This window comes from Acinonyx jubatus, chromosome B3 (genome assembly GCF_027475565.1).
Source record: "Acinonyx jubatus isolate Ajub_Pintada_27869175 chromosome B3, VMU_Ajub_asm_v1.0, whole genome shotgun sequence".
Classification (NCBI taxonomy): Eukaryota; Metazoa; Chordata; class Mammalia; order Carnivora; family Felidae; genus Acinonyx; species Acinonyx jubatus.
The window spans coordinates 136,316,632-136,332,975 of record NC_069386.1 but is presented as its reverse complement, the minus strand read 5'-3'; the positions used below and the strand labels follow the sequence as shown (position 1 = coordinate 136,332,975).

General features: G+C 39.2%; 1 protein-coding gene across 6 annotated transcripts in view; it reads left to right on the top strand.

Moving 5' to 3' along the window:
• The window catches only part of ATG2B (autophagy related 2B), a 79,678-nt gene that overhangs the window by 17,225 nt on the left and 46,109 nt on the right, over positions 1 to 16,344 (top strand). For 5 of the 6 annotated variants that reach the window (XM_053224912.1, XM_027066566.2, XM_027066565.2 and 2 more), the window contains exons 4-16: positions 135 to 237; positions 1,749 to 1,911; positions 3,230 to 3,409; positions 6,459 to 6,555; positions 6,813 to 6,998; positions 8,023 to 8,177; positions 8,271 to 8,376; positions 9,752 to 10,013; positions 11,232 to 11,382; positions 12,212 to 12,304; positions 12,430 to 12,618; positions 14,863 to 15,136; positions 15,960 to 16,062. In XM_053224912.1, coding sequence (XP_053080887.1) covers positions 135 to 237; positions 1,749 to 1,911; positions 3,230 to 3,409; positions 6,459 to 6,555; positions 6,813 to 6,998; positions 8,023 to 8,177; positions 8,271 to 8,376; positions 9,752 to 10,013; positions 11,232 to 11,382; positions 12,212 to 12,304; positions 12,430 to 12,618; positions 14,863 to 15,136; positions 15,960 to 16,062 — 2,062 coding nt within the window. The remainder of the gene's footprint in view (positions 1 to 134; positions 238 to 1,748; positions 1,912 to 3,229; positions 3,410 to 6,458; positions 6,556 to 6,812; positions 6,999 to 8,022; positions 8,178 to 8,270; positions 8,377 to 9,751; positions 10,014 to 11,231; positions 11,383 to 12,211; positions 12,305 to 12,429; positions 12,619 to 14,862; positions 15,137 to 15,959; positions 16,063 to 16,344) is intronic. The other variant, XM_027066564.2, reaches the window with a different exon arrangement.

Sequence of the window (16,344 nt, the reverse complement as noted above, 5' to 3'; positions counted from 1 at the left end):
TATTTATTACCAAACTTAAGGTTTGGGGATCTTTAAGGAAAGAAATACAACTTTTTTATTTTGTATTCCTTTCATTAGAAGTTTTTATTGAGTATACATATGGTCTCATGTTGACGGTGACCTGTTTACTCTAGTGCTAAGAAGAGTAAAAGTCACTTTTATAGACACTGTCTTGAGAATCGAACACGTGCCAGAAAATTCCAAAACTGGAACTGCACTTGAAATTCGAATAGAAAGGTAAGACTTCTTATCTCTGAGAATAAATGACCCTATTCTTTTCTTGTATAAATGGTAAGATCTAAGTCTCGCATTAGATTTTATGATGCTTTTAGAGATTAGAGGTGATGCTGTTAATACATTGTATGATTTCACAGTAAAGCACTGCTCTCCAAGATATGTTCTAATCCCATTATTGAAAACTTAAAATGCCATTTGGGGTATAATTTGTATATAATACTGAATTCAAAGCAAATGGTTCTCTTTTTAGTTAGTATCAAATAAAAATCATGAATAGTTGAGCGCTGCTGAATTTAAGGCACTCCTGTTGGAGTTTTGTCATGTGAGCGATGTGTTGTTTTGGCATGTCTCATTAGTATGAGGGGCTTTTTTGCTTTCCTTTGCTTGGTCTAAGTGCTGCTTTGCATGAGAAAGCTGCTGCTGTTTTCTTTGAGGATTCTGTGAGAGTATCTTAAAGTCAATATGTGTGATAGTGATTTCCTTATAAATATAGAAACCAGCACTTAGTTTTGTGTTTTTGCCCACTTGGAACTTTCTAAGCAGCTCTGAAACAGAGATTGATTCATGTACACACTTTTGAGTGTTGATTTGAGGTTGTCACTGTTCGTGTGTGTTTTAATGTGCTACGAATGCCTGCAGAAACACACGGGATGAAATATGTACACCGAGCACCAAAGACACTTAGTGCTCAGTATACGGCTCTGTCGTATACAGATCTGCTGGGGGCTTTTGCCAGATTTTGAGCAGATACGGTTTCTGTCTTTCACAAAACATCATACGTATTAGTGAAACGGTTATTATTTTTTTTAATATTCATTTATTTTTGAGAGAGAGCGAGCTTGAGCAGGGGAAAGGCAGAGAGAGAGGCACAGAGACAGAATCCCAAGCAGGCTCCACGCTGTCCGTGTAGAGCCTGACGTGGGACTCGATCTTGCCTACTGTGAGTCCATGACCTGAACCGTTAATCAGGAGTTGGACGCTTAACCCACCGAGCCACCCAGGTGTCCCGTGAAAGTTCTTGTCAACAGAATTTTGAAATTAGGTTGCATTTCCCTGAAATGGTACATTAAAAAGCTACTGAAATCTCACGCACGTAGAACTACTTTCTGTATTTCGTTTAAACTGAACTCCTGGAATGAACAGTCGGAAGAGTTCAAGAAATGCCATTCATGTCAGACACGTGCCTTGGAGCCAAGATAGGTTTGTGAGGGAGCACAGGGATTGTTTTCCTGGAGGCGAACTTTAGGCAGTTATTAATCCCGTCTCCCCCCCGCCCGCCCCCCGCCAGCTTAGGACCCCCTAAAATTACCCTTCCTGTGGCTGAGGTCTCTTGGTGAAAACGTTTTCCCGTAGTAAAGCACCGTAATGCTGACCACGTTACCTTTTCTCATTTTCTCAGTTGTGCTAACACTTGAACAATCCTTTAAGTGAAAAGGCTGTGTGTGTTTCTTAGGCTTGCAAGTAGGTTTTCTCCGGAGTGTTGTGCAAATGCTCTTGTTTTGAACGTGCAGGACCGTGTACTGTGACGAAGCTGCTGACGAGTCCGCAGGAACGAACGTGCATCAGCCTACAGCGTTTGCGCACAAGTTGCTGCAGCTCTCTGGAGTGGCCCTCTTCTGGGATGAGTTTTCTGCATCAGCAAAATCCTCCCCAGTGTGTTCAACTGCACCAGTGGTAAGAAAAACCAAACAAAAAACCAAACGCTAAATCCTGGATTTGTAAAAGGTTTAAATGGGGGCTATTAGGTTTTGCTGGGGTATACAGATCCATCTGATCTGGAAGTTAACACATATATTTAGTGATGCCTACCTTTCGGGGTTTTTAAAATACTCCTATTTACGATTGATGCCTTTCCTACCTGTGAGGTGTATAACATAGGATACTGTGTTTTGGGGCAAAGAGGTATGATGACTGCGAATACCCTTTTATGATAAAATCCCAAGCGGTGTTCACATTACCTTACATAATGAATAGTGCTGAAAACTTACAGCTTAAAAGGGTTTTATAATTAAGAACTTTTTATTAATCCTTTCTGAGAGTAGAGAGTCCTTTCATAAATCAGTCCTTCCATAATTCATCTTTTGCATTGTTTCAGATTTTCATGATTACAGAATGTCTATTTTTTCTTATTGCTATAATTTGAATAGATACTGTGCTTTTTTTCCATGAAGTCCTTTTCCATGATTTGCCTTTATTACTACTGTTTCATGCTAGCTATAAGATACTGGTTTATTCATGGTCACGTAATAAGTTTTTCATGTCAAATATTTTACTCTTATGCTGACATTTGTATTTTGCATTTCAGTTTATTTACACTAAGGTATTTTAAAGAATTACTTGATTCTTTTCTTTTATTTTTTGTTTTTTAAAACTTACATCCAAATTAGTTAGCATCTAGTGAAATGATGATTTCAGGAGTAGATTCCTTAGTGCCCCTTCCCCATTTAGCCCATTCCCCCTCCGACCACCCCTCCAGAAACCCTCAGTTTGTTCTCCATATTTATGAGTCTCTTATGCTTTGTCCCCCTCCCTGTTTTTATATTGTTTTTGTTTCCCTTCCCTTATGTTCATCTCTTTTGTCTCTTAAAGTCTTCATATTAGTGAAGTCGTATGATTTTTGTTTTTCTCTGACTAATTTCACTTAGCATAATACCCTCCAGTTCCATCCACGTAGTTGCAAATGGCAAGATTTCATTCTTTTTGATGGCCGAGTAATACTCCATTGTGTGTGTGTGTCCACCCATCCATAGGTGGACATTTGGGCTCTTTCCAGACTGGCTATTGTCAATAGGGCTGCTATAAACATGGGGGTGCATGTGTCCCTTTGAAGCAGCACACCTGTATCCCTTGGATAAATGCCTAGTAGTGCAATTGCTGGTTCGTTAGGGTAGTTTTAGTTTTAGTTTTTTGAGGAACCTCCATACTGTTTTCCAGAGTGGCTGCACCAGCTTGCATTCCCAAGAATTATTTTATTCTTATTGCCTCATTGTAGGAAACTGAGCCAAAGCTGTCACCTAGCTGGAATCCCAAAATTGTCTATGAGCCACACCCACAACTAACTAGAAATTTACCAGAGATGGCACCCTCTGACCCAGTGCAGATTGGAGGGCTGATCGGTAGGTTGGAGTTGAGTCTCACGTTGAAACAGAATGAAGTACTTCCTGGAGCTAAGGTAAGTGTTTGTTTTATTTTCTATAGTAAAACAAAACAAAAGTACAAGCATTCTTTAATCTGTGCAGTGGTCTCACCGATTGGTCACTGGATTGTCCTGTAACTAGGGTGCCCACTGTCCTGGAGTCAGCGTTCTTACTCTCCGCTGGGGCCTCTGTCCTCCTGTCTTAAGGCTCACGTGAGGACTGCCTTTGCCCTTCTGCTGCTGCTTGGGTTTAGCACTGTCTCCTACACTCACTTTCCTGCACTCGAGCGGTTCAGAAACATTCGTTAGTTCAGAAACTAGCAATTTATTAAGGAATCTGTTATCACAAAAGTAAGTTTAGGAGAAGAGATTTGGAAAGCAAGAAGTTGACTGTAGAAGGTGCTTAATTGTATGCATGTAAAAATGCCCACCTTTGTGCGTTTTGAACAGAATGACTGTTTTTATGTTGTGGAATATTTATGAAAAGAGATTGATTCCCCCCTCCCCCCCCCATGGTAACTCATGGCTTTTGTAGAGCTTGTAAAGACAACACCTGTTTTGTAGGGAGCAGTATTGGGCGGTCTGCTGGGGAATCAGGAAGCTTGTGTTTGTGTAGCTGGTTAAAAACGTATTTGTGGCATGTTATTTTCAAACTTTGAAAGCTAATTTGCTATATAATCTGTGTAAAATGTAGTTTAAATTAAGAAGATGTCAGGATTTAGTCATTTTACTCGCTGTGCTAACTAGCTGTAGGTGTTTGAGTGCTGTGTGCCAGGCCCTGTGCAACTTCTCGGGGAGATGCAAAGAAGAGTGGAATACTGTCTTCGCCTTAATACAGCGTATAATGAGAGCTATAGAGATTGCTGGGGGGAGGGGCATGGGAGAGGGAGCAACTGAGTGCACGTGAATGCATGTAGGATTTTCAGAGGATTGAAGGATCTCCAGCAACCCGTCCTTGGGTTGGCACTCCTGGCTAGAGGTGGAGGCAGGGGAAGGGGATAATCAGAACCTCAGCCTTCCTATTTCTGAGGACTCCCTCTCCTTCGTTTAGTGCTCTGTCCTACCCTAGGTGCTAGGACCTCCTTTCTCCAGTTCTTAAAAGCCTCTTCATAAAATAACACGAGAAAGCTGTAGGTGTGTTTAAACCCTCAGGGAATCCCCCGATGTGCTAAAACCCTTGGGAAACTAACACACTCCTGCCTCTGGGAGGGGTGGGGGGGGGGGATGCATTTACTCTTTCTCTAAGAAGGGAGAACCATAGTAACTTTTATAGTTCTGTTTTGATTAAATATAGTTTTCAGCATTTATATACTTGATCTTTGGGCAGACCCAGACTTTTGCACACTATGTGTTGATTTGCATAAGTGCCTTTTCGATGTTGCTTTTGGACATCTGTGTATTAGGTGACAAATAACACCTGGAGTCACTGCATGAGGGTATGATTGCCAACCAGTGTGTGATATTTGGGGATCTTACTCTCCTCGCCTATATGGTAATTGTTTTTGCGGTAGTAACTTGATTTTTGAGTACATATTGTTCTTATTTAATGAAAATGAAGACTAAATGGAGAAATAAAAGTTCTAGATGTTAGCATTGAGAAATGTAAATCTCATGAACAATACAGTGTAGACAAAGATGGCATCGGTTAGGGGTGCTCAAAGTGCCCGATCTTTTAGTCCCTCTGATGTTCATTAGACCCACGTCTTTCAACTGTGAGTTCAAAATGTTATGAAAGATATTTTATGTTACTTTATTATTTATTTATTTATTTATTTATTTATTTATTTATTTATTTAAGTTCTCTGAGACTGGTACCCACCCCAAATAGTGTGTAAGCCTTATGGTTCACATACTCAGTTCTAGCATGTACTTTCAGGAATGTGCTATCTAGGAACATAGAGGACTTGTATGTATTGAATTGATAGAGATTTCATTTCAGTTGCCGTGTCATATTGAGTTTGAAATTATTTGACTTTATTTTTTAATTTTTGTTAAAGTTTGTTTATTCGGAGAGAGAGAAAAAGCATGAGTGGGGGAGGGGCAGAGAGCGAGAATCCCATGCTGGTTGGGGCATAGTGCCCCAGCACTTAAAAAAGCAAGAACAAAAAGTGATAGCGATGATTGTTATTATTGGAGAATGTTATTATATTCTCAGATCATGGACATTTCTCAGAGTTACTATACAATACAACATTTTTTGTTTTTAGAATCAGAGGAAATTTGTTTTTTCCCCTGGGGAAGGTGCCATTTTCCAGATATAAATGTATTTTATTAATTGAATTCCTTTTAAATTGCAAAATGGCGTAAAGATCATGGGAGTGTTAGCATTAGGACTAAGAGGAGGTGAATGAAAAGTAAGGCGGCCATAGCATATTCAACTTTTTAGAATGTGGTGTAGAGAGTGGAGTAATTGTTTTTGTCAGAATATGCTCCACGGGAATCAAGACGGGACTGGGTGGGCTCTTATTTCTAGGAGGAAAATTGGACAAAGACTTGGAAAAGAGCAAGGCCGTTCACCTGATCGCCCAACTCCATTGGCATCTCTGCCGTGGCTTACGCTTTCCTCCCTAGCGGGGAGTGGGCTTTGTGGAATACGGGGCATCTGGAGAGGCACGCTGCTGAAGGGGAGTGCCCCCAAGTGCTGTGCTAGCAAGTGGGCGAACTTGGGAAAGCCAACTCATTTGCTATCGGTGTGACCCCAGCTTTGGGGATTATGACTCGAGTCTTGAAGTCCTGCTGGGAAGGAAAACTGTACTGCCAACTTGATATTCTTTCTTAGTGGCTGTGTCTTAAGGCCTCAAATACCTTAAACACTCTATAGCAAGCTTATAGAGACAAAAAGTGTCACGTTGGACTTGCCAACATGGAATTTCTCGGGAGGATTTCCCCTCTTAGAACAACGGTTTGATGGCCTCTAAGTCTTTATTTAGATTGTGCGAATTCGTGGATGGAATCTTAGGTAAAAGAATTTAAGACTGACTACTCTGTATTGATCTCTGTGCATTAAAGTATACTGGGATTTGTGGTGATGAGGTTTTAAGAGTGTTTATCCTGAGTGGTTTTGTTTCTGTTTTTTGTTTTGAAGTTGGATATTGATGGACAGATAGACTCTATTCACCTATTCCTGTCACCGAGGCAGGTGCACTTGCTTTTGGATATGTTAGCAGCTATTGCCGGACCAGGCAAGTATGGCAACGGGTTACTCTGTTATTATTTTTAACTTTGAAATTTTTTAGTTAAGATCAAAGATTCTATGATTTCTAGCTAGCTGCTTAAAACTACTGCATAGGTCTCTGATTAATATTAAATAGTGGTAGTTCTGAATTGACTGGCATGAAGTTGCTGTTAGTATTGAACAAGTGGGTTTTAGGAGAGAGATGATTAACTCCAGATTTAATTACTGTTTTGCTTTCCTTTGCTTTCCTTTCTATACTTCCAGAAAATTCTAGCAAAATAGGATTAGGTAATAAAGATAGAAAAAACCGACCTATGCAGCAGGAAGACGAATATCGAATTCAGATGGAATTAAACCGGTATTATTTGAGAAAAGATTCCCTCTCCGTGGGTGTATCTTCAGAGCAAAGCTTTTATGAGACAGAATCTGCTCGGACACCTTCTAGCCGTGGTAAGCAACTAAAACCGTTGACACTAGATTCCTACAATGTCATCAAAGAGCAGAGTAAACAATTTGGCTGTTGTGAAATGGAGTTTAGTAATGAAAGAACAAAAGAGCTGTGCTATAAGAAGGTTTCAGTTAGTAAGTTAGTAAGTTGATCTAACCATGTCATTAATTACAGTGATGCACTGGCACATGGACCTTTTTTTTGATTGTGTAATCTTGTTTCATAAGTCATGATTTATTCTGTTTTTTTTATTCTAAGGATAGTCAATTCACAAAAATGCATACACAAAAGATAAATTGGGGATAATTATTCATTTTGTCAAACTCTTACATACTTGTATAATGATTTATGGCAGATTCCTTTAGGAACCTTTCTCTACTCTTCTATCAATTATATGTAAATATAGTCTTTACCAAGTAAACCCGGCATTTACAGGTGTTTTACAATGTTTATTTAAGCACTAATACCTTAAATAATAAGAATCACTTTGAATACAGAATGTTGAACTAAATAAATTAAAAACTAAGAAATTAAAGTGTATTCAAGCAATTTTGGCCATAACAAACTTCATTCGCCTCAGGGTGAAACAACCTCCAGAAAGAAGAAAGTGAAAGGTAAATAGAATTCCAAATGATATATTCAGGTTTGTTTTTAAAGAAAAAGCTGTATCCATATGAAACCAGATATCGCAAGATCTTCATACTATTTTAAAGTTGGGTTTTAACTCCTAAACTGTCACATGACACCTAAAAATATACCATGTAGTACATGTCATATATTTGGGAAAAAAACAAAAAACCACAAAACAAGTTCCCCAGTAGGATAGCATAACTTTTGTTGTGTTTGGTCGAGTTTTTATTATGCCATTTATATCTTGGATCCAAATAAAGTACCCTACTGGAAGTGATGTAAACTTTAGGGCATCGCCGTATTGCAGATAATCTGAAGGAAGAATATGATATTAATACATGTTAACTTACTATAAAGACATGAATTACACAATTGACAAGGTTTAATTCTCTCTAGAAGAAGAAGTTTTCTTCTCCATGGCCGATATGGACATGTCCCATAGTCTCTCTTCTCTTCCACCCCTTGGAGACCCTCCAAATGTGGACCTTGAGTTGTCGTTAACTAGTACATATACAAATACTCCAGCAGGATCTCCATTAAGTGCTACTGTGGTAAAGTATTATTTAATTGTTACTCTCGGCTTGAAAAGTGGCTTCTAAAATTCTACGCTTTATTCATGTGATTAAAAAAAAATTCTTTTACAGCTTCAGCCAACGTGGGGAGATTTCCTTGATCATCATAAAGAACAGCCAGTAAGAGGGTCAGCATTGCCATCCAACCTGGCGCCCCCACCAACTTTACAGAAAACTTGTACGTAGCATAAGACATTTGTTGATAGTGCCACTAGAATTTTAAAAAATTTAAAAATTAAAACACATTGTTTCTTTCTTGAAAATGCCATTCTGCCGCTGCTTTTCTTTCCCTTCAGAAGAGTTTCTTTTGATCTAGGCCATTTAACCAAATTTAGAAAGAAAATGTGAACTTGTAGTCTTTGTGTATTTAAATATTTTTATTAAAAAGTGCATGTAAGTTTCATATTATTATCGCAGCTTAGGCGTCTCACCCACCATCTGAGGCTTTTCTTGAAAGAGAACCTCAGGTTTGAAATAGACACGAGGCTTACAGGAAAATTTGAGCAACTTGTGGTTGATCTGTGACTTTTCCAATACAGTTTTATCACTGCAAAAGTTTTGTTTCCATGTGTGTGTATTTTTTTTTTTTTAAGATTTATTTATTTACTTAGAGCACGAGCAAGGGTGGAGCAGAGAGAGAGAGAGAGAGAGAGAGAGAGAGAGAGAGAGAAGAGAGAATCCCAAGCAGGCTCCACGGAGCCTGATGCCAGGCTCAGTCTCACAACCGTGAGGTCATAACCTGAGCCAGGATCAAGAGCCAGCTGCTTAACGGACTGAGACACCCAGACTCCCCATTGTTGTTGTTTTTTTTAAGTTTTATTTAATCTCTGCACAGCGTGAGGCTTGAACTCATAAACCTGAGATTGAGTCCCGTGCTCTACCGACTGAGCCAGCCAGGCACCTCCATACGTGTATCAAGGATCCAGGATATAAAATGCAGAGAGTTAACAGTTTATCTTGTTTAACATCAAATATCATTCAAACTGTCGTGTGATCACCTGCTTTTTAAAACTAACACAAGTAGGGGAGCCTGGGTGGCTCAGTCGGTTAAGCGTCCGACTTTGGCTCAGGTCATGATCTCATGGTTTGTGAGTTCGAGCCCCGCATTCGGGCTCTGTGCTGACAGTTCAGAGACTGGAACCTGCTTTGGGTTCTGTGTCTCCTACTGTCTCTGCCCCTCCCCCACTCTCTGTCTCTCAAAAAATAAACATTAAAAAAAATTTTTAAACTAACACGAGTAGGGGCGCCTGGGTGGCGCAGTCGGTTAAGCGTCCGACTTCAGCCAGGTCACGATCTCGCGGTCCGTGAGTTCGAGCCCCGCGTCGGGCTCTGGGCTGACGGCTCGGAGCCTGGAGCCTGTTTCCGATTCTGTGTCTCCCTCTCTCTCTGCCCCTCCCCCGTTCATGCTCTGTCTCTCTCTGTCCCAAAAATAAAAAAAAATGTTGAAAAAAAATTTTTAAAAATAAACTAACACGAGTAAATGTTTTATAATTTTGGTACAATGGATTATTTTTAAGTATTTTATGTATCTCATTTTAACCCATGTGTTCCAGCTCTCCCATCTAGATCTGTTTCAGTGGATGAATCCAGGCCTGAACTTATTTTTAGACTAGCTGTGGGAACCTTCTCCATCTCTGTGCTTCACATCGATCCTTTGTCTCCACCTGAAACGTCATTGAACCTTAATCCATTGACCCCTTTGGCGATAGCTTTTTTTACTTGCATAGAAAAGATTGACCCAGCAAGATTTTCAGCAGATGATTTGAAGTCTTTCCGAGCAGTATTTGCCGAAGCTTGCAAACACGATCACCTTAGGTATATTCTCTCGTATTTATTAATGCTCCTTGGAAAAGAACCGGATGATGTGGGCTTTTGTGTCTACCTATCACCATTTGTTTTTCTAATTCCCATTTTACTTGGAAACGAGGGAATGAGTGAGGTTTCTTTCAGTGCTGCAGACATGCTTACCATAGAATCTCTCGTTCAGGTTAGATGCCACGTGAAACAATTCACATAGAAGATTGAGATAAGCTGGAGTTTTCTCTGCTCTTGACAAGTGTTTTCGACCACGTTTGGCCAGTTCAGATAGTGACACCATTATGATCCTAAGAATAGTTCTTACTGTGGCTCAGCAGAGATGGCAGTGGTGGTAGGAGTGGAGTGAGTTCATGAGAAGGGATGTGCCCCAGTCCTCTGCTGTGGGGACGGGGACAGCACCAAGGCTAATCTTGAGCCTGGATCCTGCACTTTCAACTTCGGCTTTAAAAAATTAAAGCCGTCCAAATAGCCAGCGATCTTTTCATGAGTTGAGTCCTACTAGGCGAGGAGATGATTAAATTTGTAAGTATGATATTCTTAATGTGTAAATATTGTTTAACAAAGTGATCTTTCATATTGTAAATGATAGTTTAGGCACATACATTAATATTTTTAGAAAACAGTTTGGCCTTTTATTTTAACTTTAAGTGTTAACAGTTACTACACAGAGTAGTTTTTATACATAGCAAAAGAAACTCTATGGTAAGGACCATAGTATTTATAATAAAATTGTAAAAACCTCTCCCCACCCCCATTTTTGACAGGGTTTCAAATATATGCCAGTAGGAAATACAAGAAAAGCAGCAACAACTGGAAACGAGCTTACACTTGAGATCCACTGACTGAAGTTTTAAAAATATTGCATGAGGCTTTTAGACAATTTTAAGAATCTATTACGTATATTTTACAGATATGAAAGTTTTTGTCCACTGCAGTGTAAATTTTAAAATGTCAAAGAACAAAGGTCAGTGTTGGGAAATAAATATATCCTGGATAATTTCCTATTGACGGAACTGCTTTCTTATGTCAGGGAATGGGAAATTTGAAGCAGTCTTGCTGGTTAATACCCTTAGGAATATTAGTTATCACTAGCAACTTGAACCTGTCAGAATAGGTGGATAATTGTGCTTTAACAACACTTGTGTACTCTTCTTTAACACGTTGGTTAATCTAGAAGTACATGAATACTCTTAAATGCTCCATTTTTTATAATAGATTTATAGGTACTGGCATCAAAGTGTCCTATGAACAAAGACAAAGATCAGCTTCCCGATATTTTAGTACGGACATGTCCATTGGGCAAATGGAACTTTTGGAGTGCCTGTTTCCAACTGATTTTCATTCTGTTCCTCCTCACTACACAGAGGTAAATGCTAGATACTTTTTCTTTAGATTCTTCCTTTTTTTTTTCCTTAAAGTTTGAGAGAGAGGGTGAGAGAGCACGAGCAGGGGAGGGGCAGAGAGAGAGGAGGGAGAGCATCTGAAGCAGGCTCCATGCGGACAACGCATAGGGCTCAGTCTCCCAAACTGTGAGATCGTAACCTGAGCTGAAACCAAGAGCCGGATGCTTAATCGACTGAGCCACCCAGGTGTCCCTGTTGAACATTTTAATGTACGGCAGTCAAGGTCATTGTAAGAGTCTGTTAGACCTTTTAATTTAGAGTTGACTTGTTTTAAAGTGGCAGACAGATTATGAGACTGATGATTTCATTTCACTAACTTTCCAAGTACCATTAATTTCAGAAGATTTCTGCCATTCAACAAATACTGAATGCCTGCAGTGTGCTAAGAAGCACTGTTTAATACCAGCAAAATGTCTTTTGTTCATTTATTAGTAGTCTGATTTTTTTTTTTCTAATTCTAAAACCTGTTCTAGAGAAACTTTTCAAAGTTATTCATGATAACATTTATTGTTGTTACTTTGTACATTTTATTTTCAGAGTACTTTCTTGGGCATTAATTTACTTGAATTCTCAGGTACATTTTGCGGATGAGATCCTAAGTATCCCAGGAGTGAACTAACTTGTCTAGGATTCACGCTGCTTGTAAGAGCCCAAAATGAAATGTAAACTCCTCTTTCTTGACTTCAAAAAGCTTACGCTTTTCCCACTATTATATTAGCACCTCTGTTAATTCATGAAACTAATGATAGTTTAATATCTTACATTTAATTTATCTTTGTCTTTCTTTGTAAGCTTTTAATGTTTCATTCCAAAGAGCGGACTGATTCCCATCTCCCTGTGTGTCTTCAGCTTCATTATAAGCATTCTGAGAATAAAGGACCCCAGGTAAGAGGCCTTTTTATGTGATTACCACCTGTAAATTTTCATTTGATATATATTTTGTCACAGTCCTAAGGTTTTCACTTCATTTTGTGGTATTAGTGGTTAATGTTTTCCTTTTTTTTTTTAAGGGTAATCAAGCAAGACTTAGTTCTGTTCCTCAGAAGGCAGAATTACAAATTAAGTTAAGTCCAGTGTCCTGCGAGCTGGATATCAGTATTGTGGACAGATTAAATTCCTTGCTTCAACCACAGAAACTTACTACAGTGGAAATGATGGCATCTCACATGTATACGTCCTACAATAAACCTATTAGTCTGGTAAGTATTCAGAACGTTGCAAATACTAATCGTAAGTATAGCTAGCTAATGGGCTTATTGGGATCATTTCTGGGCTTAAGTATTCTTAATAGCTTAAATAGCACCTATTATTAAAACAGCATCATTCATAATAATGAAAAATGAAGACTTTAATGCCTAGGTGATAGACTAGCTGAATACGCTCTGCTAATATATGGAGTCAAATACTTTCGTGGCCATTTTGAATGATGGTTATAAAGACGGGCCACATGAAGAAAGCTCATGAAGGAGTATTAAAAGTGGAACGTGTTACTCCACATAAACTTTTGTGACCACTGTGCAAATAAACTTGAGGTATAGAAAAAGAATGGATAGAACTGAACCAGTTGGTAGCATTGATTATGTTAGAGTGTGGCATTAGATTCCCTTTCCTTTTCTGTGTTTGCCCAAATTTTATAAATTTCAGTTACAATATCTGTGCAAAACTCATTCACGCATTTAGCAAACTACTTGGTCTACCTGTAAAATGTAGCCCATATGATGAAAGATACACTTGTGAAGGTGGGAATTTATAGTATTGGGTTATTGGGCATCGCATTAGGTCACCTTTACTTAGATCTATCTGGTGCTTGGTGTCTTTTCTAAGCAAGTAAGTCAGATTTGCAAGAAATCCGTTAGGAATTTTGGGGCTGGAATTCGGGTGCTATAAGGACCGGGAACAGATATAGACAACTTTGGTTTAAAAAGAAAAGGGAAAAGCTATTTTTCCACTTACTTGTTTCTCCCTCAGTTAGTGGTGGGCATTCGCATTAAATCAGCGTTCTTTAATTTTTGTTGTCACCAATTGCTAATTATTTGAAGTTCTGTGGGGCTAGTGTGCGTGTTTACTGTTGGCCGTAGATGTACCAAGATGATGGCTTAATCTCTTGGGTTATTTTTGCTGAGAATAGGGGTTAGTATTACAAAGTCCAATAGGGGAGAGAAAGGATAGGTGTGTTAAAAATCCAAGTCTAGGGGCGCCTGGGTGGCTCAGTCGGTTGAGCGTCCGACTTCGGCTCAGGTCACGATCTCACGGTTCGTGAGTTCGAGCCCTGCATCAGGCTCTGGGCTGATGGCTCAGAGCCTGGAGCCTGCTTCCGATTGTGTCTCCCTCTCTCTTTGCCCCTCCCCCATTCATGCTCTGTCTCTCTCTGTCTCAAAAATAAACATTAAAAAAAAAATTTTTTTTTAAAAATCCAAGTCTAGGGTAAGAAGGGGACTTTCTAATCTGGGAGGTTAGACTAGTAGAGGGGAGTGTTCTCACCTGCAGTGTAGTCTGGACTAAAGCTTTTTTTTTTTTTTTTTTTGCTTTATTTTTGAGAGCGAGACAGAAATGCAAGTGGGGGAGGAACAGAGAGAGAGGGAGACACAGAATCCGAAGTGGGATCCAGGCTCTGGGCTGTCAGCACAGAGCCCGATGTGGGACTTGAACTCAAAAACCACAAGGTCATGACCTGAGCCGAAGTTGGATGCTCAACTGACTGAGCCACCCAGGCACCCCTGGACTAAAGCTTTATAAGCTTCAATGCATTTTAGGAAAAAAACAAAAAACAAAAAAAACAGACTTTTATCTGAAGGGCATGTTCTTTGATACTTTTGTTGTAACATGATTTTGAGTAAAGGGTACATACATGTCTTGGTTTCTAAGAGCCATTTGATGGGCTTATACACTTGGGTTGGATGGGAGCTCAGAGTGAGTCATCTGGTGAATATTTAGAACTTACACTGTGCCAGGCTCTGGGCTTCGGCCTGGAAATACAGAATTGAGTCAGGGATGGATGGGCCTTTGCATTTGGCTCAATGTATCTAATTTCACATTGAGCCTTTGAAGTAGCATAGTGGTAGACAGATTCTTCGTATTGGAAGTTAAGTTGATTTTTAATTGTATTGGACTTATTGATAACCTACTTTACACACTGTCCTTTTTTAGTCTGTACTAATATGTGTATGCATCTATAGCACCTGTGTCTTTGGTTCAGTTTTTATTTTGACTGATTTTATATGAGGATTTAACTTTTGCCAGTAATTTGGAATTTTGTCAATAGCTGTTACATTATAAAATTCCATTACTCTAAATTAACATGGTAGTAGTTAATTTGAATTTTATTTTAATGCTTTGTACTGAATGAGGAAGTAGTGATTATACATATTGTTGAATACTAACATCATTTGTGCTTATTTACTTAATTTGACATTTTGGCGTATTTTTGATATTTTGTGTTTTAGCACAAGGCTTTCACCGAAGTATTTCTGGATGATTCACACAGTCCTGCAAATTGTCGGATATCAGTCCAGGTTGCCACACCGGCATTAAACCTTTCTGTCCGCTTCCCAATACCCGATCTTCGGTCAGATCAGGAAAGAGGACCATGGTTCAAGAAGTCGCTTCAGAAGGAGATCCTTCATTTAGCATTCACAGATCTAGAATTTAAGACTGAATTTATAGGAGGATCAACCCCAGAACAGATTAAATTGGAACTTACCTTTAGAGAACTAGTTGGTAAGATTGAATGTGCCTGTAAGAGCCAGACCAGAAATAACCGCTACTGAAACAAACATGAAAAAGTCTGATAGTCCGCAGTATTAGTAACATTAGACACCATTAGAAAACAAGAGGAATGGCTTTTTTCCAGTGTTGTATACCAATATGGGATACAATTATTTTTTTGTTTTAGTTACTAAGCATGATTATTCACTTCGTTAAAGTACTTTTCTACAGGGGAACGTTGTAAAGTTTCTTTTCCCTTGTTCTGAGTTTTACACATCTTTACAGATATTTACAGTTGATTTGCTGATTATGACTTCATTAAAGGGCCTTTAGGCGTTATCTGATGTAATCGACAGTGGTAGGAAACTCAGTATTCTGGAGGAAAGTCTTTCTTTGTAAAATGGACTGAAAAATCACGATTGGTTATTGTGAACGGAGGGAATTCTTACAATGCTTGGTACAAAGCGTTTAAGAAATATAGTTATTATCCCTGTGTTCCTAGATGAGCTGCATAAACTTTTGTGTAGAATAATCATTGAGTGACACTCACTAAGTGGCACCTGCTGTATTTACTGTCATGATTATGTACCTTACACATTAAACTTGGTGCCTTAAGAATTTGAGTTTGGGCAGAAAACATCATCTTTAGTTCATCTGCTCATCCTGTCTCCCCACATGTACCCATGAAACAGGGACAAAAGAATAAGTGCTGTACAGCTTAATGTTGCACTGTGTCCCTCATCCAGAGGACCTTTGCTTATGTAAGGAGGAAACTACTTTTTCTCTTAGCACTTGCAAAGAAATGCATTTTAGTGAATCAGTCTTGTTTTATTAGGGTCATTCCAGGAAGATAAAGGAGAATCATCTGTTAAGTTTTTCCATGTGTCTAGTGGGGTAGATGGAGATACAGCATCATCAGATGACTTTGACTGGCCACGGTGAGTACCAGATGTATATGATAGACATTTAGTGAGACTATTGTTTCTAGAATAAATTGCTGTAGCACTTTTAATTGACATTTTGGCTATGAATTTAAAAATACTCTCCCTTAATGCGAGAACTCAGAGGAAGATGGACAAAATCAATTTAAAAATCCAGACTGAGGGGCGCCTGGGTGGCTTGGTCGGTTAAGCGTCCGACTTCGGCTCAGGTCATGATCTCACGGTCCGTGAGCTCGAGCCCCACGTCAGGCTCTGTGCTGACAGCTTAGAGCCTGGAGC